We start from the raw sequence: 17454 nt of genomic DNA on the forward strand, positions 1-17454 counted from the left end.
AATAAATAGTGAAAAAATAGCAAAATAGGAAAGAAAAATCAACACTATATAGAAAATCATTTTAGATTCAAGTTATCTACTCTATTGTTGATCCTGTCCCTGCCAGGTTATATTGCTCTCAGGACCTTTGTGTGAGCCTGATGATGCTTCTTGTGTCTATGTTTGTGTGTGTGTGCTTCTTTTGTTATTTGTGGTTTCCTGTTAATGTTTTATGGCAGGGAGGGATTCTTTCCTAGAGTCCTTTTCTTGACGATTTTCAAATGATATCTACTCTTCCTGCCCTTACATTCCACAGCCAAAGAACCCCTGGGTCCTTGTGATTAAAGCCATGAGTCACTCCAACTCCATCCTCAAATATGACATAGAGAGCTCCCTTATTTATCCTCAGAACATTGTTTCAGCAAGATCCTTTATCTGGCTTTCTTCTCAAATGCAATACCTACCCTGGTGTGAGTGTCCCGAGTCAGGCAAAACAGGCTCTGCCATGTGGGCACCCACTTCCTTGTCTTCTTTCACATGAAGTGATGTCACTTTTTCACCAGTTCAAGGATAAGTAACCTTGAAATTGGAGTTTACACTGGTTGTTTGTGAATTTTTTGGTGCATGAGGAATGTATGAAGTTTGTTGCCAACATATAAATATTAGAAAATTACAAATTAAAATAATCACATGTGTTTTTCTTAAGGCAACTGAAACCCAGGAATCACCAAGCATAGATTTCAATAGTGCAAAATAAAGAAAAATGTGTGCATCATAGTTTTCTCTTCATAATTTCTTCTTTCTTACCATCCAAGGTCCACAATAACTTGAATAGAAATAGTCTCAAGTCCCGCTTTCATTAAACAAATTGATTTTATTTATCAGCTTCACTTGTTTATTTATTTTCAGATTCTTCAACAGAATATGGCTATGGCGTGGGTCATCCCTCCTTTTTAGTTTGGTTGGTTTGGTTCTGTTTTGTGCCTTGCTATCTTGATGTCTTATAATGCAAGTCAAATTCTTATTCATGCTTTTTTCTAACCCAGCTCTCCTTGTGCTGGTATGCAGGTATATACCCCTATATTGTGCTATAAAATTATCTTTAAATTCTAAGACACTTTGCTTTCACATAATCAAGTTTATTGATGATCTATGTAACTGTAAGATAAAAGGAATTATAATATTTGTGTGGATCATTAACATATTCAGGAAATCAAAAGGATTTTGTAAATAAACTTAAATTAAATCTCTTCTCTTTTAATATAGTTATCCGGAATCTTTTTTACTTCAGGTAATATTTTGTGAAGAACAAAGAGTTTGAAGATTTCTCTCTCTCTCTCTCTCTCTCTCTCTCTCTCTCTCTCTCTCTCTCTCTCTCTGTCTGTCTCTCTGTGTGTGTGTGTGTGTGTGTGTATGTGAGAGAGAGAGAGAGAGAGAGAGAGAGAGAGAGAGAGAGAGAGAGAGAGAGAGAGAGAGAGATTTCCTACTGAATAACAGAAATTAGATCTGTCATTCTAGGAATAAAGGGTAGAAAACTAAAGGTTCATACACATAAAATGTTAAAATAGAAAGGTCAGGTCTCTTGAGGACTTTTTGTCGATGTTTCTAATATTACATTACTAGGTACCCTATTGCTGATTAGCAAATGGACAAAATTTAGTTTCCTGTAATTCTTTCCATTTCTTTTTTTGTTGTTGTTTTGTTTTTTGGTTGGTTGGTTGGTTGTTTTTTTTTTTTTTTTTTTTTTTTTTTTCTAGTCAGGGTTTCTCTATATAGCCCTGGCTGTACTAGAACTCACTTTGTAAACCAGGCTGGCCTTGAACTCAGAAATCCACCTGCCTCTGCCTCACAAGTGCTAGGGTTAAAGGCATGTGCCACCACGCCCGACTAATTCTTTCCATTTCTGATAGTCACTCCCTTAATTTCTGATGTAAAGTCTTCTTATTAGAGACAACTTCTTCAACTCTCCTTCTTGTAGAGGAAAGTCAGACCATACTCATCTTAAATGTGTCATTATGCCTTGTGTGTCAGCTATTAGCTGGGAGACTGACCAGCAGTGAGCTAGTCAAGGATGAACTCTTCTGGGAAACAAACAAAACAAAGCAAAACTACAAACATACCTTTTTCTTGATTACATAATAAATTAACAATATAACCTTTTAAGACAGTGACAAGGACCAAGAAAGGAACTAAAAATGCCTACTAGCACTTGCTACAAAGTCAGATAGCAAGGAATATGGACAAAAGAAGACTTGAATTGAGCCCATGAGTATAATAAATCCACAATAGGAAAAAGCAGCAGAGGGGAAGATAGACATGGGGGTAAAATAAAAAGGAAGAAAGTAAAAGAAAGTAAAGAGACAGAGAAAAACAAAATGAAAATAAATGAGGCTTGAGAAGGGAAGAGATGGGAAAGAGGTGGAAAGTTGGAATGTATAATCTGGAGGTAAATTGCTAGAAGGATGCAGGGACTAAGACATGTGACCCAATAAACATGGCCTGCTGTGTATACACAATGTACATTACAATACAGCAGGACCATTCAGTTGATGGCATTGTTAATTCCATCCTGAAAATTGGAGAGGAAGAAGTATTTTAACACCTCAAAATGATCTGCTACTGCATCCCATAACTCACAGTGTTGCAGACTGGAAAAAAATGACCAATGCCATCAATGAAACTTTAATGTTAATTCTAAAATTTTCTTTAAAATATAATTTTGCAGAGAGGTTTTGATTATATGCCTATATGCTTTTTTTTCTTTGTCACTTTTGGAGTTTATTTTAAATACCAGTAACATCATGTTACTTCATAACCTAGAGTATAGATATTGGGCACTAATACAATGTGTATGTTAGTCAACTTTTTGTCACTATAAAAAAATATCTGGCATGAATAGCTTGTAATGAAAAATCAGTTATTTTGATGCTCTGTTTTAGAGATCATATTTTTAGGTAGTTTTGTGCACTCCCAGATACCTTCAAAATCACATTATGTCCCCCAAATGTTTAACTTCTAATTACCCTGCCCCTACCATCTCAGTGCTAGATTACAAGCATAAATCACCATACCCTTTATTTTGGTACTGATAATTGAAACTTAGAAGGACTTCATGATTGCTAGGCAATCACTCAACCAATTTAGCTATGTCCTCAATCTCTTATTGATTGTTCCAATCCAGAATTAGATAAAATCTTTGCCTTTGGTTTCTGGTGTCGATGCCAGATGGCCATGCTGGGGAAACCACAGAAGAATTAAAACAAAAACAGAAACAAAAATCAGCTACCTTATTAGCCAGACAACAAGAGGAAAGAAGAACATATCTCACAGTCTCCTGGAAGATAAGGCCACAATTACTTAACAGTGTCCCACTAGGCTTTACTTCTTCTCAGAGACCCATCACTTCCCAAAGTACCACCCTGGCGACTAGCCTATGACACATAGTCTTTTAAGGGGCATATAAAATCCAAATTGTTGAAATGCTTATGAAAGAAAGGTGATGCATTAATACTAAGCACTTATTTCTAAGTCATAACATGAAATATATCACCTTACATTGTTATGAATGGGGAAGGCTGTTATAAAATTTGCAATAGTCAACCTCACCTAAAGGATCAAAGAATGTAGCTGAAATCATGTGAATGGGAAATGCCATTCCCAGATGTGATTTCAATATGATTTCACAAAGTCCCGAAATAAGATTATCTGTCAAGTTCAACAAAATAGCCTTTGACAGTTCCAGGATGTCACAGGAAAAAGTAAGCATCTTTCCTTCAGTCCAGCTTCCTTTCCTCCTATCCCTACGCTGCTTACTATGGCTGATACAGGAGCATCACCTTAAATATGTCCTTCTAACAAACTTTACTTTAGTGTCTGTAAAAGTCAGTTGATAACTTTTCAAGAGTCTATTCCCACATTTTGAGGCCAGGTCTCTCTGGGTCTACTGGATCCTATCTTGCTGGAGGAAGATGTGTACCATTGTGTCACATTTTTTTACATGCATTCAGGAGATTAAAACTCAGGCTATCAAAAACCAAATATTTTTACTTTACAAGATGTTTCCCTGGCCTCTCAGATACATTTGTTATTAAACTATCCATGGATAGCCCCAATCTTTCTACTGGGGGATTTTCTAGTGCATTTCTCCTCTTTTTATTCCCTGACATGTTATTGAATATGGACTTATTTCTGGTTTTTTGTTGTTTGTTTTTTGGGGTGTGTGTGTGTGTGTGTGTGTGTGTGTGTGTGTGTGTGAGAGAGAGAGAGAGAGGGGGGGGGGGAGAGAGAGAGAGAAAGAGAGAGAATCTAGTAATAAATGCAGTAGGCCTGTTCAGTGGAATCTTTCCTAAATCCAGAACTACAAGAAGTTCTAATTTGGTACTGATAATGTCTCGTGTATGATCAATCAATGTGTCCTAGGCTTTCAGCTGAAAATATAAGTACGTGCCATATCACAATCTTTAACTTCCTTAAGTTTCAATTTCAGGTTATGAGACCTGAGAAATTCTCTATCACCTTATAAGTTTTCCTAGGCACTTCCATTAGAATAGCTGCTAGCATTACACCTGATTGACTTAACTATACATTTAAGCAGTCATGCATTATATGATTAATATGATCATCAGTGATAGCGTGATTAAATATATTTTATATAATATTCTTATTTTTATAGGTCTTCATGTCTATAGACTTGTAAGCAGGAGCTTAAATTTTCATAAAATTAAATATAAAATAAAGTTTTGTATGAAAACAAATAATAATAATAATAAATAATTTCTCTTACAGAAATTACAGCCAGTATGAGTCATGTTGTAATTGTGCATGTGATATTTTCGTAGCTCCTAACAGCAATAATATCTCTGAGAATCTATTTTTATCACTATCAAGTTGCCCAACACATGACCTGATGCTTTCTTGTCACTATATCTCATAGTTAGCGTTAAACAGATGTAATTTGAGGCATTGACATCTATTTTCTGTGATATACCATGTTTGTTCTCTAGTCACTTATCGCTATTATTTTCTTTTATTCATTAGATACGATGACTACACCCCGATGCCTGAGTACCATTCTGGTCTAATACACAGACATCTTCTGCTTCTTTTCTAGATCCCTGTCTTGGTCACACAGATAAGTTCTACCAACCATCCAGTGAAAGTCGGGTTGTCTGATGCATTTGTCGTGGTCCACAGGATCCAGCAAATACCCAGTAGGTAGAAGAGGGGTAATTAAGAGCAGATTCTTCTATGGGGTTCAATTCTAAGAGCAATGACCTCAAATGGGTGAACTTCAGAAAAACTCACTATACTAAAGGTTACTTATTAATTCTATGATGTGGTTTATATTAATAACTCTGGTTGGGTTGTTCTATCTCCATCACTCCTGAATTGATAAACTTAGTTAAAAAGAAAAGACAAGGCCCATATCAAGACATTGAAATGTGGCTGTTTTTAAGACTGGCATATATGCTCAGTTAAAGAGTTCTGTACTAACAACAGCAGTAGTAGCAATGGTTGTAAAACAGTGACAGTTATTTAGTTGACAGTCCTACAGTGTCCCATATTTGTTTATTAACTTTTAATAATTTTATGAGAAGGAATGGTTTGTGCCATTTTATAGTTAACATGTTTTATCAAACCAGGGAATTTAAGCAAATAAATAGGAAAATGAAACTGCATCTACCAGAGAAGACACATCTCTCCTTTTTGAAAATACTATTTTTGCTGATGCCGTTTATAATTTGTAGAGTCAAAAGACATTCATTGTTTTCACAGTTGTTCATGAATTCTGCAAATTAAAATGTTGCTAGGGATATACATAGGAGTAGAGAATGCACTTAGTATGTGCAGAGGCCCTGTATTCATCAAAGCATCAAAACAAGAAAGAGAAAAGAGAAAGTTTTGTGTTGGCTGTATTTTGTGTGGTGCTGACCACCTTCTAAATGTTCTGATAAACCTCCTCTACTTTACTGCCAAAATAATCCATTAGGGTGCAAATCCTGGGAGTGTTTGTTTCTTCCCTTAAATATATTTATTTAAAGCAAGGAGTAGTAGAAAAGTTCATTTAGGAGGTACATCATGTAGCTCCCCATTTTCAAGTCCTTCCTTTATTTCAAGTCCTTCCTTTATTTCTTTAGGGGTTGACTTAATTTATCACGTATGTACACTGCTTGGAACAGACTTGAGATGATTCTGTTTAATTATGTCATCTCTCAATTGCAAGAAGTAAATGGAGTGGAAACTAGGCTTTCCAAAGAGATGGTGCGACTGCTAACATTCAAGGGTTCTCCTGGCACAAGATGGCTTTTTATTTAAGTGAAGATTATACTCAGTTAAGAACACATATACCATCCATCGGCTCTCTCCTTGTTATCTGAGAGACTTCAGTAGGTAATATTCAAGGAAATTTTTAAATCAAAGCAGATTTTTCAGAAAATTAATTGCACTGAGAACAAAGCAAAGATGCATTCGTGTGTGTAAGGCAACATAAAGGCTTCCTGCGAGAACTCTTAAATAGGAGACTGAGCCCTGGAAAGTCAAGGTTGCCACTGTTGAGAGAGGAGAGTCTACACATTCTCACTCTCGGTTAAATCAGGCGTGACTCAGTCAGTTATTCTACAAGAAAAAAGGAGGACTCTGGCTTTGGCTTAATCGTTGTTTCTTTCCATCTGTGGAAGGGGCTTATGTGCCACTTGCTCAGAAGGCAATGTATCCCCACAGCCATCCTAATACACTGCTTTAGAAGGACAAATCCACCAAAGAACAAAATATTATATTCTAGAAAGATCTCTTAATATGCGATTATTGTATTGTATTGTATTTGTGGTTTTCCTGATCAAATGGTTGTGCTTAGAATTAGGCTCCTAAAATGTGATTTAGGAAGCAGGCTCAGGCTGTGAAATGATCATTTTAAGGGAAAGAATTCTCTAAAATATTTATATTTTACATTAAATAAATTGGTCAAGTCCTGGAGAACCTTTTGAACAGATTCGGTATGCGCCTAGGACGCAGTATTCACTTCACAGACATCACCAAGCCTTAGAGCTCAGAGCCAATCCGTTCCCTAGCAGCTGCCTACTTGGGATGGCATCCACAGCTCTTGTTGACCTTACTATTCATTCTGCAGGAAAAAAATATTAGCCAAGAAGAAATGGAGTCTCTAACGCTCCCCTGCTCATGCTGTATCAGGCCATAATGAAACATGGGAATTGATGTGTTCTGCTTTATAATCGTCCTAGGAACAGGAAAATGTTACTCTCTTCAACAACGTGTCCACACGTGACCGAGTACACCACTCTGCCACATAAGCTCCTGTATAAGAAACGCACAGTTGCATTTAATGATCAGCTGAAAGAGGAAATAAATACACACTTTTAAATGTCAGAATATAGAAAGCACAAGGTTTCTGTAATACAAAGCATGGACCCCCCCCCCCATCCTCTAATCCTAGAAAATAAGGTAATCTCTAGAGATCCATTACTTACTGCTACTTATGCTAACAGAATATAGGTAAATATTTAAGTCCCTTGCAAAATTATGTTAGGAAGTCTCACTATTGGGAACAATCCCTCTGTAGATTTTTGTTTCTGATCTTCTCACTGAGTGTATTTTGAGAATAACCAATTATTAAACCAAGTAATGGGTAATTTTCTTCATTTCACAGTTAGGTTAACGCTCTAGTGATTAGTCACAGATGTCCCTTTCATGTTAACATTTGCTAACGACGTGGACTTGCTTCTCTCTCCTCACACTTAGTATTCCAATATTCGATTTTAACTTCTGGGGGCTGACTGACTTTCTTCAGCCAGCCTCATTGCCCCCCGCCCCCTCCCCTTTGAGCTAAACAAGGAATTCATTTCCTGAAATAGAAGTAGAAAATTCATAGTTTCCTGAAAAACAAAACCAAAGGAACTTAAAACTGTGAAACTTATTTTAACACACAAATAAAGTTTTAGCAAGGAAGCTTAACTATATAGCTGCTGGTCTGCCTGAAAGTTTTCTATCACAAGCCCTGAGAGGGACAGTGTACAAATCTCTTAGCATATTTCTGTCTATGCCTTTCCTCATCAATATTATCTGTCACGTTCATATATTAAGCTCTTTTCCATCAGTAATTCTTACGTCAAATATGTTGACCTGGCTTATGCTATCCTGTGCTTTTGTTCTATTATTATATTGCACATCTCAATAAGGACACCCTATAGTGTCCAGAAAAAAAAAAAAAGAAAGAAAGAAAAAACGTCAGTTAATTTGTATAGCAATGTGTCTCAAAATTCCCTTGTATTTGAGCTCTGGAAGACATTCATTTGTACAAGTTTTGACATAGGAGCAATATTTTCCCATGTTTGGAGACATGACAACTGTTCCAAGGAGTTAGTCACGATTATGTAAAACAAGCTTTCGCTTTAATTCTCGAAATGATAGCAGAGCAGCACACTGACCCAGAGCGCCTCATTTCTTGTTCACCAGGTTCTACATGACTGGAAGCTTCTTCCATATGTAAATGTGACAGAGACACACTTCTATTTGCCTACTAAACCTGAAACATTAGATTTTTACATTATACTTAATTAATTTTAAGTTCAAGAACAACATGTGACAAATGGCTGTCATACTAGACATGGCAAAAATAAACCTTGTACCTACATATATTTAAATCAAATTTTGACAGCCATGTATAATATTTGCATAAATATTTTCAGTTTAAAAATAACTTAGGAATTATATATGATTGATGATGAATTTTCAAGTATAAGTGTACCCATTCAACAGTAAATTTGAAACATAATAATTATATAAACAATAATTTATAATTTTGAATTGATGTCATTTGTAATTTAACAATTATAACTTTTGATGTGAGATGGAAAACACAAGCAATTGTGTGATGTTTTTCTTCTAAATTATTTCACAGTGCTTGCAGTTTAAGTCCTTCCAGAAGAGCCTCGTTTATTATTTTCAAAGTCCTCTCTTTAGTTCACTTAGGCCAGATCAGCCTATAAATCTGCAGTGAATGGTGTAAGCTGATCTCCATTCTATCCAAGTACAAAGCCTTTCAAAATTATTCATTCTGTAGAACAGAAAATTGCTTCCCTTTGCAGCACTGTACCACTAGCTCCTTTGATTCTCAGGCATTTGCTACCTCACCAAAGGATCAGTGTGTGTGTGTGTGTGTGTGTGTGTGTGTGTGTGTGTGTGTGTGTGTGTGTGAGTTTGTGTGAAAATGTTCATCTGTGTGTGTAAGAGAATGTGTTTGTATGTATAAGTAAATATGCATGAGAAAATGTGTGTTTGTGTTTGAATTTGTGTCTGTTTCTCTATCTGTGTGCTTGTGGCATATCTTCTGTGTCCATAGAGAAAGCATAACAGGACAGGACTTTGTGTATCCTCTGCTGTCAATCTCTTCCTTATTACTATGAGAGAGCCTGTCACTGAACCTGAAACTTGGCATTTCCTAGAGACTGGTTGGCCAGGAACTCAGGGATGTGCCTCTCTGCACACTCCCCAGAAAGGCTGATGAGCAGCCACCCCCAGCCATTTCCTGAGTGGTATGGATTCAGACTTATCTTTTGTGAATTATGCAAGTGCTCATGCACTATCCAATCTCCCAGCCCACAGAGATGAATTTAAAAACAAACAAAAAACCCCACAGAACACAGAATTCTTTGGATGTTAGGAAACTCTAATTCCCCTATACTGGGGCATAGAACCTTCACAAGACCAAGGGCCTCTCCTCCCATAAATGATGGACTAGGCCATCCTCTACTACATATGTAGCTAGAGCCATGAGTCCCGCCATGTGTTTTCTTTGGTTGGTGGTTTAGTCCAAGGGAGCTCTGGGGGTACTGGTTAGTTCATATTGTTGTTCCTCCTATGAGGCTGCAAACCCCTTAGGCTCCTTGGGTCCTTTCTCTAGCTCCTTCATTGGGGACCCTGTGCTCTGCCCAATGGATAGCTGTGAGCATCCACCTCTGTATTTGTCAGACACTGACAGAGCCTCTCAAGAGATAGCTATATCAGGCTCCTGTCAGCAAGCTCTTGTTGGCATCCACAATAGTGTCTGGGTTTGGTGGTTGTTTATGGGATGGATCCCCAGGTGGGGTATTCCCTGAATGGTCATTCCTTCAGTCTCTGCTCTGAACTTTGTCTCTGTAGCTCCTTCAATGGTTATTTTGTCCCCCCTTCTGAGAAGGATCCAAGTATCCTCTCTTTGGTCTTCCTTCTTGCATTTCATGGAAGTGGGAGTGGGTGGGTTGGTGAGCAGCAGGAGGGGGGAGGGGATAGAGGGTTTTTGGAGGGGAAACTAGGAAAGTGGATAGCATTTGAAATGTAAATAAAGAACGTATCTAACAATAAATAAATAAATAATAATAAAAATAAAGAAAATATCCAATAAAAATGATATTTTGGGGGTATGAAAGGATATGAATACAAAAGTTGAACATATTTTTATGTATTATTTGATTCTCAAAATACTCAATTTGATTAATATGTTTGATGTATAAAATGCATTTATATAATAAAAAATTTAAGAAAAAAAAGAAAAGAAAGCTCTAATTCATAAACCTTAAATATCTGAGAACTTCTCTAGGGATGCCATAAACAAGAAACTCTAGTTAAACTATTTCATTTAATTTTTTGTGTCTTCATTGACTTTTCATCTGAGCCCAAATATGCCAAGCAAGACCAAGTTTTTTACTTACTTAAATTGCTTTTTGATTTATTCACAGTAGTGAGTTTATGTTGGTTATAATATAAAATCTTAAGCACCATAGAAACAATTTTAACACAAGGTTAAAGGGCAGGCATTTGCATGTTCGTTTGCTCAATGCATATTTGCTGGATGCTGAGTGGGACAGAATAAATTGAAGTAAGTAAGCAAGTGTGAACATAAAGTGTTTTTATATCACTCAATCACTAAACGTAGTGCTTATCATTGCAGACCCTTCTCAGTAGCTGCATTATTCCATAAAGCAGGGGGGCACATGTTGATATCAATCTTTGCTGAAATTTGCTACCAGTTAGAATTGTGTTTGTTTGTTAAATTATAACTTGATACTATATGCTTTTTTTACTTATCTGTTTTATTTGCCTCAAACTTTTACTGTTATTTTATTAATTGCTTCCCTCAAGCATTTGTTTAATTTACACCTACCTACTACACAAGGAAGATTGTAATTTTAACTAGCTTAGTTACCTCAACTTATAAACATGCTGGCATGTTAATTTTCCAACTGAATTTTGATATTGAAAACTTGCTTCTCAGTAGTTTGGACTAATGTGGTATAGAACAGACATCTAAATGATTGAGCCCTAAATGCTATCCACTCTTTTGACTGGGCTTGTTTTGTTCAACACTTGATTCTAAGGTTGAAAACAATCATACTCTGTTCCACTAATTTCCATTTCATGAAGCGGTCATCTCTTTTTTTTCTCTCTCTCTCTCTCTGAAAGAAATAATATAATTAATGGCAGGAGCCTAATGACATGAGATTTAATGACATGAGATTTAATGACATGAGATTTAATGACATTGTAAGTGGGCGTTACATAATCTTTCTCTAAGTCTTCGGAACATAGATGTGTACTTTTCTAGGACCTGGAGAACCATGACACAGGCTGTGAAGATGCCACACTGTCTTCCTCTCCCAACCTTGATTCTAATTCTCTGGGCAGATAGCTCCTGAGGGGAGCCAGGAAATGAAGCATGTTTAAGCATCTGACTGGTGGTTGAGGACCAAAGGGGAAAGAAGTGTGGTTCTTTTTCCATAGGGCTGATTTCCTTTACACATGAGAAATTAACTGATAACACGTGACCCTTAGGCTTATGCAGTGTCCTAAATCTTACAATCTACTGAAAGAACTATAAGGAAGTACTCAAGGTAAGGTAGAAATGAACATTTACTTCCTGGTCAGCCAAGTTTATGCTGTTTTATTTAATGTTTGACTAACAATTTCTGAAAGTACAACATAAAAAAAAAAAAACAAATTTCATAGCTAACACATTAAAATGTTTTTCTATGTGCTTCATTTTGTAACAACTAACACCAAAGTCTGTTACTATCTTAGTGGGTGGGAAACTTCTAACTGTTGAAATAGTATCCTGGTTTTCCTTTATGTTTACTTCCCTTGGCCTTCATGCTGTGCACGAGCCTTAATATGTACGGGACTTACTGTTCACAAGTCCTGAGTAGGTGGTCCTGAGGGCTGGGATCAATTTGGACTGGAAAATAAATACATGACATAATCATTTCGAGCCAGGCATTGAGCTTGGGAAATGCAAATAAGAAAATGGTAGCAAAACATGTGTTGGATAATTCAAAGGACTGTGATAGTTAGTAAATGTTAGGATAGGGCAATATAAGAAGTTACCATTATCTTCTCTTGTGAATATTTGCTTTGAATGCAGGAAAGCAAAGAAAAAGATGCCACCGGTGGGGGGGGGGGCGGTTGGGGGGGTGGTGGCTGTGGAAAGGAATAGGAGTCATAGAGTTTCTGTGTAAATGAACACATTGTTCCTACCCTGTTAGTGGTCATACTTTCTTAAGCCAACAGTACAACATTTGCACATTGAATCATATTGCCATAATATCTCCATCGCTGAACTGTGTTTTCTCTTGGTGTTACTCTGTAAAACTTTATTTTGTTTTCTAATTTGTAAAGGCCATTCATTTATAAGTATTATAGTCAAACTTAAATTTTTCTAAAAAAAATTATAAGATAGTAATTGAAGGAATAAACATTTATTGTGGCTTATTTTCTTGAAGACGCATGAGCTAAATACATTTTTGAAACCATATAAAAGCTACCAGCTTTGGCAGGGCCAACCAAGGAGTAAATCCCTAATGAGTTGTTTTTTTTAACAGAGTCCTCTCTCAAATGTGACAGAAGCAACCATTTGGAAATTGTCCTTGACTGGCAGGTCACCAAACAAAATGATTCTCATTAATTTTAGCCTTGTTAAAATCATCTCCTGTAAATAGTTGATGACTGTACAGGCAATTGAATCACCATCCTCACCACTGCCACTAGCTGAGGTTTCCAGAGCAGAATATGAATGAACAGTGTTAAAATCAGTGAATATGATGGGCATTTCCCACTTGTGTGCAAAACACACAGGAAAGAAATATATCAGGAATGTATTCTACAGAGACAAAAAGAAAAAATGAACAGCCATGCAGTCATTTCCTTTTCTTTACAACTTAAAGACAAAAGGTGATGATCTGATTCCTTACTTCAAGGAAATGTACATCAAGAAGTAATTATTTTTTTCTGATGACGGAGGAAGTTTTTCCTTCCTCGGTTATTAATGATTGAAGAGAATATATAGGATTCTTTCAATTATACCAAAAATAAATTAATTTGATTAGTGTCTTTAAACATTGTTTTCCAGTCTCATGAATAGGACGAGCTTTTCAATGAGTGACATAATGAATAAAATACATATACTTTCCTACCTAGGACAGCTTCAATTTAAAGTCAGTGAAGAACAAGATAATTACAAAATTAAACCCCTATATACTATACATATATAACCAAAAGTGTCTTTTAACAATGATGTGGGAAGTACAGATTGATACATATAGTATTTCCCTGAGTGAGCAGGCCTCCCACTCACTCTACCTCCACAAGCATGACCTTAGAGGATCCTTGATAGGTTTCCATATTTTGAAGGGTTTGACCCATAGAATTCCAATGGCAAAATGAAACAATTAAAGCTGATGTGGCTTTGTTCAGGAATGGGTAGCACTTGCTTGTCTATTATTAAAATGTTCTTGCTTATAACTGGAGAAATGTTCAAAGCTGACCCTCCTCTTGTTATTTTTATAGATGTTCGAAGAAGAACAATTTATGAATATCACCGAGTAGAACTACAAATGTCCAAAATTACCAACATCTCAGCTGTGGAGATGACTCCACTTCCCAGTAAGTCAATTTCAGAGAGTGAGATGGGAAGAATATTTTTCAAGTTTGACAATCTGGTCTGTTTAATAAGTTGGAGTTATAATTATTGTGTTCAGCACATAGTCCTAGTCATGCTTGGCCAACATGAGGCTCCTGACCCTGGGTGTGCACAGGGACAGATGTGGTCTTAGTGTGGCCTCTCCCCTCCTCACTGTCAGTGAGCCTTGATGACTCTGTGCTCTCCTGTTTCTTAGCATGTCTCCAGTTCAATGGTTGTGGCCCTTGTGTGTCCTCGCAGATTGGTTTCAACTGCAGTTGGTGCAGCAAACTTCAAAGGTAAAGCAATGATTTATAAATACCATATTTTATAACTTCAGAAAGACTTGTTCCCTATAAACACTAAGAGATAAATCCTGTATTGCATCAGTGTGAATATGTGTGTGTACATGTAGATAGATAGATAGATAGATAGATAGATAGATAGATAGATAGATAGATATTAGATATGAACATATAGGCATAATTAGACAGGCTAACATGTAAAACTAATGTGCTTGAAAAAGAGATTTCAATATATTCTTTTGTCAAATGATTAATATGACGAAGATTACCCATAGTCTATAAGACCAGAACCTGATATAGATGTATAATTCTCTATAGGGATTGATGAACGTGCTAAACCTTGGATCATAATTTCATCCCTTATTCTACAGAAAACATGGCATGAATTATGTTTTCCACAGCAGTGATATATTTCAGTAATCAAATACAATTCTTAAAATTTTCCTATCAAGTAGCTGAATGGTCACTAGTCAATAGTTCTAATGGTGGCTGAAGTTGACATCACCTGGCCATCCTATGATTGGAATGTGTGTGTCCCTTTAACCTTGTACTCTAATTGACTTGAAATTTAAAATGGGTAGGTTACTTGTGTCAAAAATATTTACTGTTTTTCTTCAGAGGTAAAGAAGATTGTTTAATCTCAGGGGTTTTAAAGAAGCTGGAGAGTGTGAGATATATTTGACACTGAAAGCAGATTGCTGCTCCTCAAAATAATGGATGGACATACTCCGAGCACAAACTTGTATAAACTAGTTAGACTGAGCTGACTCAAGGAGGATTGCAGCTCAATGGTTTGTTTCTGGGGAAAGCAGAATGCATTAGTTCTCCAGAAGAACAAATGATGAGAATGAATATAAATTATAAAAAGGGCTGTATTAGATTGGCTTATGCAATAGAGCTCTAGGGAGTTCCACTTTGGATGTCCAATGTTAAAGGAGCAGAGAATCCAGCCATTTTGTCTATGATGCTGAATGTCCCAGTAGTCCAAGTATGATTCTGAGGGCCTAGGTATTATTAGAGAGCAGCTTCCCTTTGTGTATGACCAAAGGCAAAAGAAGCTTGGATTTCATGGTAACAACAGAAAAAACAATAGGGTCCATTCCTCACCACAAAACCCAAAGGCAAGCAGGAAAGCAACCATGATTTTAATAAGATCCTAAGTGCCAGGGCAGGCTTATCACCCCACTTTTAATTATTCCTGGGAATACCCTCTCCAACCAGCCTGGAGGCATGTCTCATAGTTGATTCTAAATCCAAGCAAATTGACCACTGGGGTTACCCAGTATGCACGGCTGTAGAAGATTAATACAGAAGACTGCTAAGAAGTCACTTGGGCCAGGTGTAGTGGCATACATCTTTAATCTCAGCACTTGGGAGGCAGAGGCAGGCAGATTTCTAGTTCAAGGCCAGCCTGGTCTACAAAGTGAGTTACAGGACAGCCAGGGCTCTACAGAGAAACCCAGTCTTGAAAACAAAAACAAAAACAAAAAACAAAAAACAAACAAACAAAAAAAGAAGTCACTTGGTTCATTGAACCATTGTGCACATCAAGTATGTCCAAGGTACTTGACAAACAGTAATGAAGAACAGGAGCCCTGCACCCAGGTGGAGTTACAGCCTCCATCCTTAAGAGTCTATAAAAAGTCAACTTCCCCCTCCGGATGATGTTGCTTAGTGGCTTGCTAGATAGAGGACAGATGCTGTCTCTTCATTCGTTTGCTGCAGCATTTCTACCATGCTAAAAGCATGTTAAAAGACATGTTAAATATTACTGAAGGAATAAAGAGAATGCACAATTTCATGACAATAAGAAAATTTTTATTTCATTTTATTACTTTTATTTATTTTTTTTACAGTTCATTCATTACCTCCTCCTGGTCTGCCCTTCCACATTCCACATTCCATTCCTCCTCCACCCCTGCCCACCCTCTCCCCCTTTACCAAGAGGATGTCCTCACTCCCCACCCTACCCCCATCTCCAACCTACCAGACCTCTCCACTCCCTTGGGCCTCAAGTCTCTCAAGGGTTAAGTGCATCTTCTCTAACTGAGGCCAGACCAGACAGTTTTCTGCTGTATATGTGTTGAGGGCTTATCAGCTAATGTATGCTGCCTGATTGGCGGCCTAGTGTCTGAGAGATCTCAAGTCTGGGTTAGTTGAGACTATTGGTCTTCCTATGGGGTTGCCCTCCTCTTCAGCTTTGTCCATCCTTTCCCTAATTCAACGATAGAGGTCACTTATGGTTGGGCCGATTGGTTGGGTGTAAGTATCTGCATGTGTCTCAGTTAGCTGCTTGTTGGTCCTCTCAGAGGATGCTATGTTCCTATCTGTAAGCACATCATAGCATCAGTATGTGTCAGACATTGGAGCCTCCCCTTGAGATGGACCCCAATTTGGACCAGTCACTGGACCTCCTTTTCTTCAGTCTCTTCTCTGTTTTTGTCCCTGCAATTCTTTTAGACATGAACAAATCTGAGTCAGTGGTTTTGACTGTAGGATGGCAACCCCATCCCTCCACTTGGTGCCCTGTCTTTGTACTGGAGGTAGATTCCGTAAGTTTTCTCTCTCCAGTGTTGGGCATTCCATTTTTAACTGGCTAACTTTAGAATAACCACTGCATAATTGCAGCTAGAGCATTGTTTATGAGAACATTAGTTTTGTTTTCAATTGAACATGTTGTACCAGGCATTTCCTTTGAGAAATGAATTTCAAATAATGAAAAACCAAGCAGACAGACAGTTAACATTTTTCAATGCAGATTTTAACTGAGCTATATATGTAGAGTGGGCAGAGCCACTATAAATCAAAGATTGGTGCATATATGTATATATATATATATATGTATATATATATATATATATATATTTGCTAAGATTTTGTAAAGTTCACAAGCATATCAGAAATTATTCAAAATTTGTTTAGATACTGACTTGTGAAGTAAAAAATGCTAAAAGCAATTAAGTGAAAGATACTTACCAACCACATTCATAGCTACTTCAAGATCAAGCCATCCCAAAGCATTACCATTAGGGTAAGGGTTGCTGGTATTAGCACATTTGTTCATATCCTTTGCAGGTGTGTTAATGGTAAAGACCATGTATAATATTTCCCTTTAGCTCCATTGTCTATAAATATATTGATATTATATTGTCTAATTAATAAATTATGATTAGTCTGGATAAATAAGTCATGTGTAGGTTTTTCGGGGACTTAAGGATGTTCCGAGAT

General features: G+C 37.0%; 1 protein-coding gene across 2 annotated transcripts in view; it reads left to right on the plus strand.

Annotated features, from left to right (window-relative positions):
- Positions 1 to 17454, plus strand: part of Plxdc2 (plexin domain containing 2) — a 405393-nt gene that overhangs the window by 299945 nt on the left and 87994 nt on the right. For both annotated transcript variants that reach the window (XM_006497531.3, NM_026162.6), the window contains exons 7-9: positions 5090 to 5189; positions 13810 to 13905; positions 14139 to 14220. In XM_006497531.3, the coding sequence (XP_006497594.1) occupies positions 5090 to 5189; positions 13810 to 13905; positions 14139 to 14220 (278 nt within the window). The remainder of the gene's footprint in view (positions 1 to 5089; positions 5190 to 13809; positions 13906 to 14138; positions 14221 to 17454) is intronic.

This window comes from Mus musculus, chromosome 2, assembly GCF_000001635.26.
Source record: "Mus musculus strain C57BL/6J chromosome 2, GRCm38.p6 C57BL/6J".
NCBI lineage: Eukaryota > Metazoa > Chordata > Mammalia > Rodentia > Muridae > Mus > Mus musculus.